This window comes from Numenius arquata, chromosome 6, assembly GCF_964106895.1.
Source record: "Numenius arquata chromosome 6, bNumArq3.hap1.1, whole genome shotgun sequence".
Lineage (NCBI taxonomy): Eukaryota > Metazoa > Chordata > Aves > Charadriiformes > Scolopacidae > Numenius > Numenius arquata.
In genome coordinates this window covers 40,844,397-40,858,913 of record NC_133581.1, presented here as the reverse complement: position 1 = coordinate 40,858,913, position 14,517 = coordinate 40,844,397, and the positions used below count along the sequence as shown (strand labels likewise).

At 47.6% G+C, this 14,517-nt stretch overlaps 1 protein-coding gene across 1 annotated transcript; it reads left to right on the top strand.

Moving 5' to 3' along the window:
• The first annotated feature begins 4,698 nt into the window (after positions 1-4,698).
• F2 (coagulation factor II, thrombin) lies at positions 4,699-13,318 on the top strand. Its single transcript, XM_074149698.1, has 14 exons — positions 4,699-4,777; positions 5,696-5,859; positions 6,827-6,851; positions 7,059-7,109; positions 7,575-7,680; positions 7,764-7,894; positions 8,640-8,936; positions 9,315-9,428; positions 9,714-9,840; positions 10,323-10,490; positions 10,804-10,977; positions 11,106-11,284; positions 12,555-12,625; positions 13,024-13,318. Exons 1-14 carry the CDS (start codon positions 4,699-4,701, stop codon positions 13,165-13,167), a joined length of 1,830 nt encoding a protein of 609 aa, XP_074005799.1. The 3' UTR covers positions 13,168-13,318.
• Positions 13,319-14,517: the final 1,199 nt, after the last annotated feature.

Sequence of the window (14,517 nt, the reverse complement as noted above, 5' to 3'; positions counted from 1 at the left end):
TTTAGAGGGCTAACCTTGACTGAGGAGCCCATAGGTGGCTCCCACTGGGGACCTGGTGATGATGCCACCACCTTGTCTTTGTCTTTATCTCAGAAGCAGCGTGTTCTTATGTGAACAACCTTTTGCTTGACAGAAAAATGATGAAGAAAGTTGTTTACCCCTAAGAAAATTCTATAAGAGCCCTGAACACCATGATGCTGGTGAACATCAACATGGGTGGGGGCTGTGCCATGGCCTGACTAGATATCCGTACAATGCCATACAACCTGGCGTTTGCAGCCTCTGAAGAGGTGTAGGATTACCTAATGCTACGCCCTTTCTTGTGTTACATCCAACAAACGGTATTTTAATTAGTACATTATAGGCTCCGAGTGCCTTTCTTACTGGGATCCCCAACAAACACTTGCCGCAGTGCTTTACCTTTGGTGTGGTTGGCAGGATCCTGGTGGGAGATGCCTTACTGCAAGAAGGATAGCGAGGAAAAGGATGAGTGCCTGCCTGGTCCCGTAGGCTGGTGGGGGGAACATGCTGTACCCTGCATTATAATGCTGATCAGCATCATGCTTCGGGGCAGCAGACACGGGGATCACCTGGTGAATGGAGATCTTGTGCACCTTACGGTATCAGGGAGCAAGCAAACAGGTCTCCTGGCTGGTGGGGGGAACATGCTGTACCCTGCATTATAATGCTGATCAGCATCATGCTTCGGGGCAGCAGACACGGGGATCACCTGGTGAATGGAGATCTTGTGCACCTTACGGTATCAGGGAGCAAGCACACAGGTCTCCTGGCTGGTGGAGCTCCACCATGCTGGCAGGGCTTCAGGATGCTGCTGTAAGGCTCCGGGGTGACAGGCACCCGGGTCTGTTGGATGGTTGGGGTCCATAACACTGGTGGGGCCTCACCAGGTATCAGGCATGCACATAAACTTGAGTGTTACACTTAAACCTCACACTGCAGCCAAGGTTCAAGCCTTGGCCAAGCTGTAAACTGGCTTAAACATGACCAAAGGGGGGAGGAACACATCAAAACTCCCACCTCTGTTGAAAGCCGTAACTCTGGGAGGATAAATGTATGAATCCTAACTCTCTTACCCTAAGAAAGAAAACAGCATCCATTACTCATGGGTGCGTGAAGGCAGAAAGAAAATGAAATGACAAAAAGTCGCTTACAGGAACGGTAAACAGGTGGAAGAGTTAAATGTTTGAGAGGTGGAAGTCAAAGCCCCTGGAGAGGTGACAGCAGATACATGCTGTCCTGCAGCAGAGGCTAACCACAAGAATGGGAGAAACAGAGGAGCCCTAGAAGCACATTACAGAACAAGAAAAGGCTATAACGTGAAGAGCCAGCACTTTTAATTACTAACGTTGTTGTAAGATACCAGAAAGGGCTGGAAAATGTCCCAGGATGTAGTGAAAATCTCCAATTATAAAGCAAAACCAATGTAAAGGAATAGTTGAAACTTAAGTGATGGATGTAACCTTGAGTAGTCATGATATAAACAGTTTCAGCAGTTACAGTTAACAACCTAATGGCTTTGGTAGGTGGGTTTGTCCTGTTTCATGGAGGGAAAGAAGACCGGCAACTGGAAAAGAAACAGCCAGATGTAGTGACAGAATAGTTGGTTTCAGTGAGGTTTTTTTAAGCACATGGCTTAGTAACAGAATGAATGCAGGATCCAGAGCAGAAGTAACATTAAGAGAAAATGGCATAGGTAAGTATTAGAGGTTATTCATACCTGCCTTATAACCAAGCTTAGCTGCTGTATTCTAGTGTTGCTTAAAGTTAACCCTATATAATGCATGATGCCATGAGAGATGCTAACACCTTTCCTTTAAAGGAAAGATAAGAAGGTGGTAAAAATCTATGCATAAGAATGTTGACTTAAGCTGCAGTGTAAAGGCTGCCTGGTTATTATAAAGAAGAGGCAGAGAGGGGTGCAGGAATAGAAACAAAAAAAAGTGACTGAGAATATTGGAAGCTCTTATAAAGTGAAATACTCTGGTGAGCCACGTAACAAGTTGACATGAGAAGGTGCAGACCAGTGCTGCACACACCACTTGGCCAGATAAACTTACCCAGCTAAACCTAACTGGGGATCCTGCAGGTTGCTTCTGCTTGGCACCTGGTGATGATGCCACCACAGTGTCCTTGTCTTTATCTTAGAGTGAAGCAGCATATTCTTATGTGGACATCCTTTTGATTGACAGCAGAAATGACAGAGTTGTTTACTTCTGAGAAAATCCTATAAAAACCTTGAAGCCCACGATGCTGATGAACCTCAGCAGAGACGCTATCGGTGCAGCGTGGCATGGGGTGATGCTGTACTACTCAGTGTTCCCAGCATTTGAAAGGATGTAAGATTATCTAATGCTATTCCCTTTTGCCTTCTTGTATTATCCCCAACAAATGGTACTTAAATCAATACAGAGTCTGGGTGCCTTTCTTATTGGGATCCATAGTGAACACTTGCACAGGGGCCACGAAGATGATCAGAGGGCTGGAGCCCCTCTGCTGTGAAGACAGGCTGAGAGAGTTGGGGTTGTTCAGCCTGGAGAAGAGAAGGCTTCGGGGAGACCTTATAACGGCCTTCCAGTACCTAAAGGGGGCTACAGGAGAGATGGGGAGGGACTCTTGATCAGGGAGTGGAGCAATAGGACGAGGTGTAATGGTTTTAAACTGAAAGAGGGGAGATTTAGATGAGATATTAGGAAGAAATTCTTTCCTGTGAGGGTGGTGAGACAGTGGAACAGGTTGCCCAGGGAAGTTGTGGATGTTCCATCCCTGGAGGTGTTCAAGGCCAGGCTGGATGGGGCTTCGAGCAATCTGGTCTGGTGGGAGATGTCCCTGCCCATGGCAGGGGGGTTAGAACTCAATTATCTTTAAGGTCCCTTCTAACTCTAACCATTCTATGATTCTATGATTACACCTCCATAAAACACAGCAGCATCTGCCTCTCCCATCACGACAACCAGGAAGGAGGTGGTGGGGTGGTGGCGTGTCTTCCTTTGGTGATATTTCTTCCCTGCGTTCACATCCATACGGGCTTGCTTAGTTACACCTAGCGAAAGCAGCCCTGAGGTCACTTGTCCCACCTGCAATGTGAGACCAACACCAAGTTATCATATAGAGAGCAAAGAAACTGTCCTTGCCGCTATCCTCTTCTCCCTGTCAGCTGAGCGAGGCCCTCTGCTTGCCAGCTGGGCTTGCCATACCTGTGGGGCTGTTTATGCCTCCTCCCACGGCTGCGAGGAGCAGTGGTGGTGGCTGCTGCGTGGGACAGCAGTGGCTCTGATTTCACTGCTCTTCCAAAACCTGTTTGTGCCCCGACACCTCCATCCTGTCCCTGCCTGCACCCTTCTCCCAAATGCTGCTTCTCTCTGGGAAGTAGCATGGGGTGTGCCTAAGGTCCTGCCTGATACTGGGCACACACGCTTCTCCACCCAGGTCATCTCCACTCAGGTCACCTCAGCCAGTCCTAAAGGCGTCTCTCCAAAATCCAGGGGGGTGCGTGGGTGAGAAGGGGATGAGGGAGGGAGCCTGTGCAACTGCTCTTTGTACCAGTGGCCACAGAGTCATTCCTCAGCCACCCTAATGCTAATATTTGCACTCCTTCTATGGAGATAAACATTACAGATGGATCTGCCGCACGGAGGCACAGCACAAACCATGCTCCCTGCTGGCAGCGAGCGCTGTTGTGCTATGTGCTGGTTCCTGATCCTACCCCCACCCTGCCCTGCTTTCTGCTGGTTTCTCTCTCGCTCTGCCAACTTTCTGCTTGCTGGAGGAACGTTAGAGCTTGCCCAACTCTGGTAGCCCAGTTCTTGACTTATTAGCTAGTGTCACGATATCCAAAATATTTTCACTTTCCTGTTCCTGGAAGCCCTTGTTTTCCTGGCTGTTTTGGGGTGTGCTAGCTCCTTGCTCGTCAGAGCTTCTCTTTCCTTTTGGCTGTACTTTAATACGTTCTGCTGGTGCGGGAATAAAAGGGGTAGCCCCAGCTTCATGCTGCTTCACCCTCCTCCACTCCACCGGGAACTAACACAGTGGGGAGTATGCCCTGCCAGTGGGATTGCTGACCAAACTGGGAGGACAATTTAAATTCCACGTGGGCTGAACTTGCAGATAACTGGGGGGAGAAAAGACAACTGGACTTTAGGGGGGAAAAGCAATAGGGGCCTGGAGCTCAAAAGAAGCCTGGGAATGGTTAAGGAGCTCTCAAAGTCTTGCTGTGTGCAAGGCTGCTGGAGTACGGCCTCCAAGAAGAGTCAGTGGCCAAGAGTGATGGTGCCAAGAGCTGCTGAGGGAAAAGGACTGAGCTGCTCTGGCTGGGGGTGGCCGTAAGCTGGCAGAGACCTCTGTGTGGCAGCCTGAGTTCTCCCTGTGCCCTGGGACAAGCCTGTCCTCTCGCTCCTCCTGCCATCTCCCCATGTTATGAAACAGGATGCTAATTTTAGTTCTGTGGGGATCTGGAGACATTTTGCTTGGCTTCCAGCAAATAAGAAAATGAAGATGCCCTGAGGGGAGGGAGAGATGCCAAGAGAGGAGGGATAAGAGGAGCCTCAGTCCCGCTGTCCCTGACACACCACGACCTCTGGAGTCCTGTTTCTTCATTCTGGTTCAATATTAACCCAGCGGGGCTGTGACTCCGCTTATTCTGCTCCCTTTGCATTCCCCCTGGGGCCAGGGCTGTACAGCATGGCGCCCAACAAAACCTGTGTCCTGAGGGGTCTGCTCTTTTCCAGCCTTCTGCACCTCACACTGAGCCATGCTGGAGGTAAGATCCAATGGCAGAGGGAGGACAATATCAGTGGGTGACAGGAGGAAGAAAGATGGGGTTATTTCTTTCCGGGGGTAGAGCCGCTGGCAGGTTTTCTTGGTAAGGCAGGAGGAGCTTCTAAAAGCTTGAAGGTGGGAGCGAAAAGGTGCTGAGAGTGAACAGAGAGGGCTTTCCTGCATGGGAGGGTGCCACCAGCATCCAGCAGCTGGTGACAACAGCTCAGTGGATTCTGTGGGTCACCTAGGAGATGGTGAGGAAGGGGAAGGTGGTTCAGTTGAGGACCATGTGTAACACAACTGTGAGCCTTTTAAGGCTACAGTTCCTCAGTTGTCTTGCGTGGCTGTCGTTCTCTATTACCTCCCCAGCTGTCCCTTGTCTAAATTTTAGGTCGTACACAGTATGCCACCTTCCTGCTCACGGCTCCTTTTCTCTTGTCAAAGCCTCTAATTCATCTATCTCTTCTTCATACGAGGTTAGGTCCTCTCTGACCCACTGCTGTGTGGGGGAAGACCTGTCTACAGGTCTCAAATCAGGGTCTCTGACCATGAAGATGGAACCAAGCTGTGCCTATTGCAGTGGTCTGAGGTTGGCAAGACACAAATGCAGTGGCTGGCACGGAGCAGTAGCAGGTTCCAAGCAAACAAGCCTCTACCTAATTGCAAATGAGCAGAGCAGAGGATTCCTGTCCCTTCTGTTGTCTAAGTGATGGGAGCCCTGATGGATGAATTACGGAGCCTGCTCTGCTTATCTAGGGTAGACCTGACAGGGCTTCTCCTCTCTCTATGGTGCCCTGGGGGAGGCTGGGCTGCGGGATCATCACATCAGCTGCCTGTGATTTTTGGAAACTGCAAGGGGAGACGAAGGGGCCCTCCCACTGCGAGCAGCCCTTTGACTGGCAGTATTCTGACCCGGCAGTTTTCCTGGAAAAGGGGCAGGCACTGTCACTGCTCAAGCGCCCACGACGTGCCAACAAGGGATTTCTGGAAGAGATGCTTAAGGGAAACCTGGAGCGGGAGTGCCTGGAGGAAACATGCAGTTACGAGGAGGCTTTTGAAGCCCTTGAATCCACCCATCAGACGGTATGTATGGATGTTCCCAGGAATCATTCCCGCAGCCGACCCCCATAGCGAAAGACCAGCAGGTTGCACACGCAGCCAGGGGCTGGGGTTGGGAGGCTCAGTTCTGTGAACCAAAGATGAGGCTGCTGCGTGTGTGCCCCAGGGAGAGCTCAGGCTTTCTTAGGGAGTTTCTCTCCTGGAGCCACTCCAGGGAAAGCAGCTCAAAGCTCAGGTTCTTTTCCCCGCCTCTCTGTTTTAAGCACGAATTGCAAAAGGAGAGAGAATCTTCCCATCAGTCCTGAACTGTATCTTCCGCTAGTTCAGCGTGGTGCCACACGCATAGAACTGCCACAATCCCAGACACCCACAGAGCAACTCCTTTGAGCGAGCTTTTGCACAGTCCATCCCCCTTTTCTGGCTTCCAGACTCACTCACTCTGCTAAATTTGTCCTGCATCCTTTTGGGATTCCCTCCTAGCCCCCAAGGCCAGTATCCACGCTCAGTTCCACACCCAAGAGTACAACAGTAAACAGAGGAACAGTTAGGAGCCTAACCCAGCAAGATACCACCTCTGTGGAGTATTTCTAAAGCCATCAGGCCCAGGCTGCGCAGCAGAGAGATCGATCCAAATGGCTGAGCAATACCTATGTAGGGTCTGTGACCTTAAAAGTTCTGGATTCAACTCCTGGGACTCCTGCGCTGCAGCACAGGCTCCACTTCCTCTGGCAGGTGGATGAAGGCTGTAAGCATTTTTGGTTGTTTCGGAAACAACAGTACTCTCTTGATTCCTGAGTGTGATAAGTGAGAATGTGGTTTCATACCAGACTTTTTGCTTTGTTGGACTCCATAGTAATTGGTATCAACAGAGATAGGTTAGCTTGTTCCATTTGTTGTGATGGGGCATTCTTCTACTGGTTTGAAGCCCAGCAGCTAAGGAAGGTCTAATGTTCTTTGTCTCTACTCTTAAACATTTTATTTTTTTTTACAGGAAATATTTTGGTCAAAATATCAAGGTAAGTTGCTTCAAGTCCTGCAGGTACTCTGCTATCCGTTAGGATGTACTGTCCCATCACGGAGACACTGCTCCCTACCCTCTTACAAGACCTCACTTTCCAGGACAAAGCACTTGCATTTTGTCCCTAGGTGATAAACTGGTTCAAACTATGATGCTCCTTTGGATTCCTTTCATATAACGTGCTTCTTTCTTCTTATTTTGCTAGTATGTCAGGGCCTGAGAGAGTCCAGGACAGTTCTGGATGCTTGTTTAGAAGGTAAGAAATTCATGTTGACCTCAATCTCCCAGATATAGTGAGTGCCAAGAACTTGCTTCCTGCAGAGTTTGTAAGGAAAAAAAAGTAACCTAAAGTTGGTGAAGGCATCTAATTAGAAAGAAAAATAGCACATGGGGAGCTTGAAATTCCTTTCTTCTTCTTTATTTCCCCACTAACCACAGCATAGATATCCTTCTTGTGACACAGCCAGGTGTCCCCTGAGCCCAGCCTCTCCAGAGGGCTGGACCTGCACCTACAGCCAAAGCCAAGCAGAGAGCCTCAGGGCAAGCTCCCTCAGCTTAAGCTGTGTGCTCTTCCAACCCCGTGAAGAGAATGCTTGCCTTTGTGCGGGCTCATACATGCAGCAAAAGTTAAAGGGAGCTGTGGGATGGTACCTCTGACCTTGAAAAATGCAATATCCATTCCCTCCTGGCTCTGGCTTACACCGTATTGGGATTTTGACAGGTAACTGCTCTCTCGGGCTGGGCCAGAACTATCAGGGGACAATTAGCCACACGAAATCAGGGATTGAATGTCAAGTGTGGACAAGCAAATATCCACATATACCTAAGTAAGTTCATCTCCCGCACACCCCTATAGGGTTTTCCAGCACGTCCTTCCTTCCTTCCTAGCCTAACCAGCTTTTTCTCATAGATTTAATGCCACCACTTATCCCAGCCTCGTGGAGAACTACTGCAGGAACCCAGACAACAACCCAGAAGGCCCATGGTGCTACACCCGAGACCCAACAGTGGAACGGGAGGAATGTCCCATCCCAGTGTGTGGTATGCCTCAGCATTACGCCCCAGAAAGCCCTTCACTGGCCAGGAACATCGCACCGAGACTCGTACTAAATGTGTTAAGGAAGGGGGGATGGTTAGGAGGGAGGGACCTTAAACACACAGAGATCAGTTGGAGCAGAGGAGGAAAAGTCATTGAGTTGCCCAAACATCTACCTTAGCTAAATTCCTCTCTAGACTACACTAATCTCCATCCATATTAAATATCCATATCAGCAGTCCCCTGGAATCTACTACAGTTCTGCCGGTCAGGAGGACTCCAAAATCCTGACTCAGATGCCTCTACTTTGTGACAGCAATGAGTCATAATGCTGGGGTTTTTTGTCTGAATTTGCTATTTTAGTAGCATATCATGGTAAAAGGTTCCCCCAAATATGGTCATTACACACTTTAGAGAAAGGCATCGGAGGCTCTAACACAGCAGCATTATGATGCCTGAGGCACCTACCCAGCCCTTGAGCTCAAAGATACTCCGAAAAGGAACACAATACTGTCCCTCACATCCAAGCGGCCAAGAGAAGTGTGATGAATAGTGCCAGCCTCACCTTACCTCCTGTAAAGAACCACCTCTGACACTGCAATATCGTAGAGGGCCACCAAATGCATGGGAGCACGGTGGAAGCTCCCAAGCATAACGGGGTGCCCCATGGAACTCTGAGCTTTAGTAAAGGGGCTCTGGCGCTATTTGCTAACAGTACTTCTGAGGGCAAAGTCTTCTCTGTCTTTCCAGGTGAAGAAAGGACAACAGTAGAATTTACTCCACAGGTCGCACCACCAGCCCCAGCGGAGCCTTGTGAACAAGAGAAAGGCATGCTTTACACCGGGACCCTCTCAGTCACTGTGTCTGGAGCTAAGTGCCTGCCGTGGAACTCTGAGAAAGCAAAAGAGGTGCTCCAGGGAAAACACATTGACCCAAAGGTGGAGCTGCTGGAGAATTACTGTCGGAATCCCGACGAAGATGATGAGGGTGTCTGGTGTGTCACAGATGAACCACCCAACTTTGGATACTGCGACCTGCGCTACTGCGGTGAGAAGCCTGCATTGGTTTGGGTAGGCACACTCATGAGGCAGGGGCAAACCAAAGCCGTGTGCAAGACCAGGGTGAAGGGCTTGGCCTGGGAGAAGTAGGGAAGGAAGTACATGCACCACCTATGTGGAAGTCCCGTTTGCCCAAATACCACGTGCACTAACCTGCCATACATGTATAGAGCTGTTACATCTCTCCGGTGCTCTCTTCTCCCGGCAAACTCACAATGACGGGCGTGGAGTATTAAAAAGAGCAGCGGTTTCAAAACATCACTCCTTCATCGGACCAGCTGTGTGTGGAAAGGAGCATCTACGTTGCTGATAATTATGGAAGCTGCAGCTGAGCCTTTTACCACGTTTGTCTTTCTGTCTCTCTCAGACAGCTCGCTACTGGACGAGCGTGAATGGCCGGAGGAAATATCAGGACGTACTACCCTTCCTCAGGAGTTCAAAACCTTCTTTGATGACAAAACTTTTGGTGCAGGCGAAGCAGGTGAGCAACAACTCTAGACACAGCATCGCGCTTTGTAGAAAGGCTGCAGCTTCTTCCCCACAGGGCACTCATTGTTCCTCAGAAACACCAGCTTGCCAAACGATGGCAAAAGCAGGGAGAGGTATTTAAATTCCTTGAAGGACCCTCAGAAGTCAATCTCCAGTTATGATCATAGAGCTAGTTAGCACTTCCTTCCTAGGCTTTTCCAGCTTAGCATGCTGACTGCAGACATGTCTCCTCTGTGAATCAGGTAGAGCAACAAAGCCAGATTGCCTGTTTTTTCAGACTGCGGCACTCGTCCTTTATTTGAGAAGAAAAAGGTAACAGACAGAAGCGAGAAGGAGCTGCTGGAGTCCTACATAGGAGGCAGAGTTGTGCACGGGGATGATGCAGAAATTGGCAGTTCTCCCTGGTAAGTGTTTCATTTGCATAGTCCTTCATGGGGAATTGTATCTTTCTTCTCCTCAGGTCAAGCAGGGGGAAGTAAAAGGGCTGCTTCATCTCAGGTAGCATGCGGGCACCATGGCTTCCAGTCAAAGCTTCTCCGAGTGGTTGACAGGGCAATACTGAAATAGCTGGAAAGAAACTCTCCTCTTCAGCCAAGTACACAAGTGTCTGGGAAAGCAAGAGTCTTTGTCTCTTCCTCTTTCCAGCTTTGCTGGAGCAGAGAGGATGAGAAACCGCTCCAGGTGAAGGAAACAGGGTACATGGCCTACTACATAGAGCATACATGCCCAGGGAAGACTTTTGCAAGTCACCTGTGTGGTTGTCTTTCTGTAGTACAATGCTCTTCCCTTCTTACTGCAAATTCTGCTTTTCCTGCATGTCCCCAAGACACGTTCAGCCAACCCCTTTAGTCCTGCTAAGTCTTCCTCCCTCCTCCTCCTCCTTCAGGCAGGTGATGCTCTACAAAAAGAGTCCTCAAGAGCTGCTGTGTGGTGCCAGCCTCATCAGTGACAGATGGGTCTTGACTGCTGCTCATTGTCTTTATTATCCACCCTGGGACAAGAACTTAACTACAAATGACATCTTGGTGCGGATTGGCAAGCACGTAAGGGCAAAGTAAGAGCCTGGACAAAGCGACAGTGAAATAGCTTTGCTCTTGGAGTCATGAGATACAGCGAGGCTGGGCTATCATCCGGTATCCAAGGCCACAGCCAATGTCACATGCCTCTCAATAACGGGATCTACTGGGGCTGTCAAATTGCTGCTTTTACTGATTCTAAAGGTTAAGGTGAATATGGAAAGTCTAAAGGGGCCCTCCAGTGTAAAAACAGTATTGTCTCAGAGGGTACAAAGCACCTGAGAGTATCATGAACCCCAGAACTCTCAGCTGCTACTGTACAGAGAGTTCTTTCTTTCATGATTATTTCAGATATGAAAAGAATAAAGAGAAGATTGCCCTGTTGGATAAAATAGTCATCCATCCCAAGTACAACTGGAAAGAGAACATGGACCGAGACATTGCACTCATGCACTTGAAGAGACCCGTCATCTTCAGTGACTACATCCATCCCGTCTGCCTGCCTACCAAAGAGGTCGTGCAGAGGTGAGGAACTGTCTCACAGCCCTAAAAATGCAGGCTAACAAAAGCTTCCTTTGGGGTTTCAAAAAAAAAAAAAAAAAAAAAAAAAGCTGTTAGGATACATTTGATTATATTCACGCTTCCTTCCACAGGCTGATGCTGGCAGGTTTCAAAGGGCGCGTAACTGGTTGGGGAAACCTGAAGGAAACATGGGCCACCAGCCCAAGCAACCTCCCCACAGTTCTGCAACAGCTCAACGTGCCAATTGTAGACCAGGATGTCTGCAAGGCATCCACCAAAGTTAAAGTCACTGACAACATGTTCTGTGCGGGTAAGTGGTACTGGGGACACGTGGCCAACTTGCCAGAGAAGACATGGGCTCTGAGCTCCCAGCAGGTCTCAGGCAGCAAGGTTACTTTTTACCTTTTGGAACCTCTTCATACTTATGCCCACAACTTCTGTGGCAACACGGATTAGTTAGGTACGTGTGAAAAATGTAGTTCCTCGTGTTCTGTTAAGTTTCCTGTCTAAAAAATTTGAAGAGGGACATAACTATACTCATAGCTTAAGAAAGAAATATTTCTCCTCCATGTCATATGCTGTTTTATGGACCCTTTAAAGCTCTGTCATTTCTCTTCCAAGCTGAGAAGCACTTATTTAATCTTTCCTAATACAGAAGGCATTTTGAACTTCTGATAATCCTTGTTGTACCTTCCAAAATCTCTTCTGGCACTCTACCCTTTTTGAGAGAGAACAGAATTGAACACAGAATTCAACATACAGAGAGACTATGGATTTATGTACCAGTTGAACACTTTTCTGCTGTATTCTTAATTTGTGCAGGCTTTATCAGTTCCTACAAGCGAATCTCCAGCAATTTTTGACTAAGTTTGTGCTACTGGCATCTAATTACGTATACGATTGCCTGAGTTAGGATGGAAGCAAATTTCACGAGTATACTGACAACACAGTGTTCTTACGGTTTCTTTTTCTAGACAGTCTTGAAAAATAGCTTAGATGCAGACATACAGCAGAAAAGGGGAGACACAAATGACGGGAAGATGCAAAGATACTGTCTAGTTTGTCAGGAATTAAAGTGAAATCCCTTTGCTCTTCATAGAGAGACTGTAGGAAGACAGTCCGTCAATTGAGGGAGAGAAAGAGCAGAGCCTGCGGAATGACAGGAAGGTGAAAGTGAAGATGGCAATGTGTCTCTATAGTAAATAGAATGAAAGAATGGGGTACATGGAACATTACACACGACAAATTTTTAAGACAACAGAAAGGCACAGCAGCTTAAGCTACAGCTGTGAACACAGTGGCAGCTGACACCAACACTGATTCTGATGAAAGAAAACAGGGATGAGAACACAGATGGTGGAAGAACATGGTGGATTCAGGAATGTTGCAAAGACAGAAGCAGAGTTAGCTGTTTTACATGTAATATAAAACACAAAGTAGTTTTCTAAATGTAAGCCCAATAGTTGACAGAAGCAGTAAGCAATCTCATGGCTTTCAAAGTTTACGCAGCAATACTTCGAGATGGCCAACACCAGCCATTCCCCCTACAGTCAAACATCTGACTTTCTTCTTGCCTATAGGTTACAGTCCTGAAGACTCAAAGAGAGGAGATGCTTGTGAAGGGGACAGTGGGGGACCTTTTGTAATGAAGGTACGTTCAACAAGTTCAAGCTCATAAACCGTATGGAACTAGGTTTGTGCCACGCTGAACTTTCATAATAGTCTAAAAAACAGCAGCAGGGATGGAGACTGCTGAGAGGCTGAAGCAAACTCGTTTCATGCCCAAGTTGAGCAATGGAGATGAATCCTGCAGTCATCCAGCCCCATTCCTGTACTGAATGCTCAGCACATTCAGAGATCAGCTGCAGAACACATGAGCGAGGCCAGTTCTCGCTTTAAGAGTAGAGACAAAACTACTCCAACAAGCTATGTTATCTAGTAGATGCCAGTCTGAATTCCAAAGCAGTATCCATCACTACACAGGCCGGGGCGCATACAAGGCTTAGATCTGCAAGCTCCTTGTGCCAATCCCATTTTTCTTTGCTTTAGAACCCGGATGACAACCGTTGGTATCAAGTTGGAATAGTTTCATGGGGAGAAGGCTGTGACCGAGACGGCAAATATGGATTTTATACCCATGTGTTCCGCCTGAAAAAGTGGATGCGAAAAACCATCGAAAAATATAAGGAATAGAGGAAGTGTTTACATTGCCTGCTCTCAGTTTTGCTACAATGCTCCACGTCTTAAAACCATAAGCATAGCAGATCCTGAAGTGAAACAGTTATATCCTTACAACTCGACAAAAGGAAAGTGTTCTCCCTTGAAAATAAAAGTTCTCAAACCCATCTTCTTCCTTTTGTTCATGCTGAGTTTAATTGCACTTGAAACTAAGCCATCACAGTAGCCAGGAGTACCAACAGAATGGCACTAGTTCTACTAATTACCTGCTTCAAACCAATTTTCCTCCCTTCTATCAGCTATAATCATCAATGGATTTTAGATCTCAGATGATGACCTGAAGTCAGTCACAGCAAGCACGACTGTGCCCTCAGGCACTGTCCATTTTTCCCCCCCTTCGAATCAACTTATTTTCTGTTCCAGACATTGAGCCAAGAATGTACTGGAGATAACCACCCTCCAGTAATGGTGGCACTACACAAAACGCCAATGTCAAAAGTAAACCAGCCATAACCTGTTTTGATAAGACAGTCACTGTTCTCGGCTACAATAGCAGACAACAAACATCAGCGCCGCTGTTTGCAATGTTAAGTGTCACAAGAAGTTACAGACTCCAGCTGTATGCAGTTCACCCTGCAGAGGAATATGGGCTTGAATATATTAAGTAGCACTTCCATTACTGTATGGCAGTAACTTTCTACATCGCAGATACTGCTGGGTCCTCAAAGTGTATTTTCCACCTGTGTAGCAAGACTCAGAAGGAAGCAATTCATGCACAGTCATTGTCAAAGGGCCTCCAATGGAAGCATCCTGCACTGTACCTGTTTGGTCATCTTATAAAACCTGCTTAGGGATTACTACCAAAAGAAGCTTCAGTTCTTTTATGAACTCCTCTTTAGCAGAAAGTTGTGGACCACCGAGGAGCCAGCAGTAAACACACATTCTTTGACTAGCCAATTTGTGCAGCCCAATTTTCTCTTAAAATAATCATGGGAATTGGAAACCGTCCCTGTTCCCTATGACATCGTATTCCCAAATTCCTCATTCACAGTGCCATCAAGTCATGGAAGCAGGCAACAGTGAAATTTTTTTGTGCTCCATATAGAGTATTAAGAAGCAGAGTGACTGTGTTGAAAAACTCACAGTAGAGGTAACTGCCTGAAATTAGCTGGGTACAAACAAACTCATTGATCTATTACTAACTGGCCACTTCCTTGAAGGTGGCTCATTTGGGAACCAACTTGAAAACAGTCCCATTTGATTGCCCAAAGAAAGCGTAAAAACAGTGTCTCAAAGACATCAGAAGAAAGAAACCTCAGGAGCTCAAGTTCCACAACTGTTTAAAGTCATTAATAACTGCAGGCA

Excerpts from the sequence above, each read along its gene's own strand:
- F2 (XM_074149698.1), top strand. The coding sequence starts at position 4,699 with ATGGCGCCCAACAAAACCTGTGTCCTGAGGGGTCTGCTCTTTTCCAGC. Across the intron at positions 6,852-7,058 it reads ATTTTGGTCAAAATATCAAG|TATGTCAGGGCCTGAGAGAG; the intron begins GTAAGTTGCTTC and ends TTATTTTGCTAG. Across the intron at positions 10,978-11,105 it reads ACCAAAGAGGTCGTGCAGAG|GCTGATGCTGGCAGGTTTCA; the intron begins GTGAGGAACTGT and ends TTCCTTCCACAG.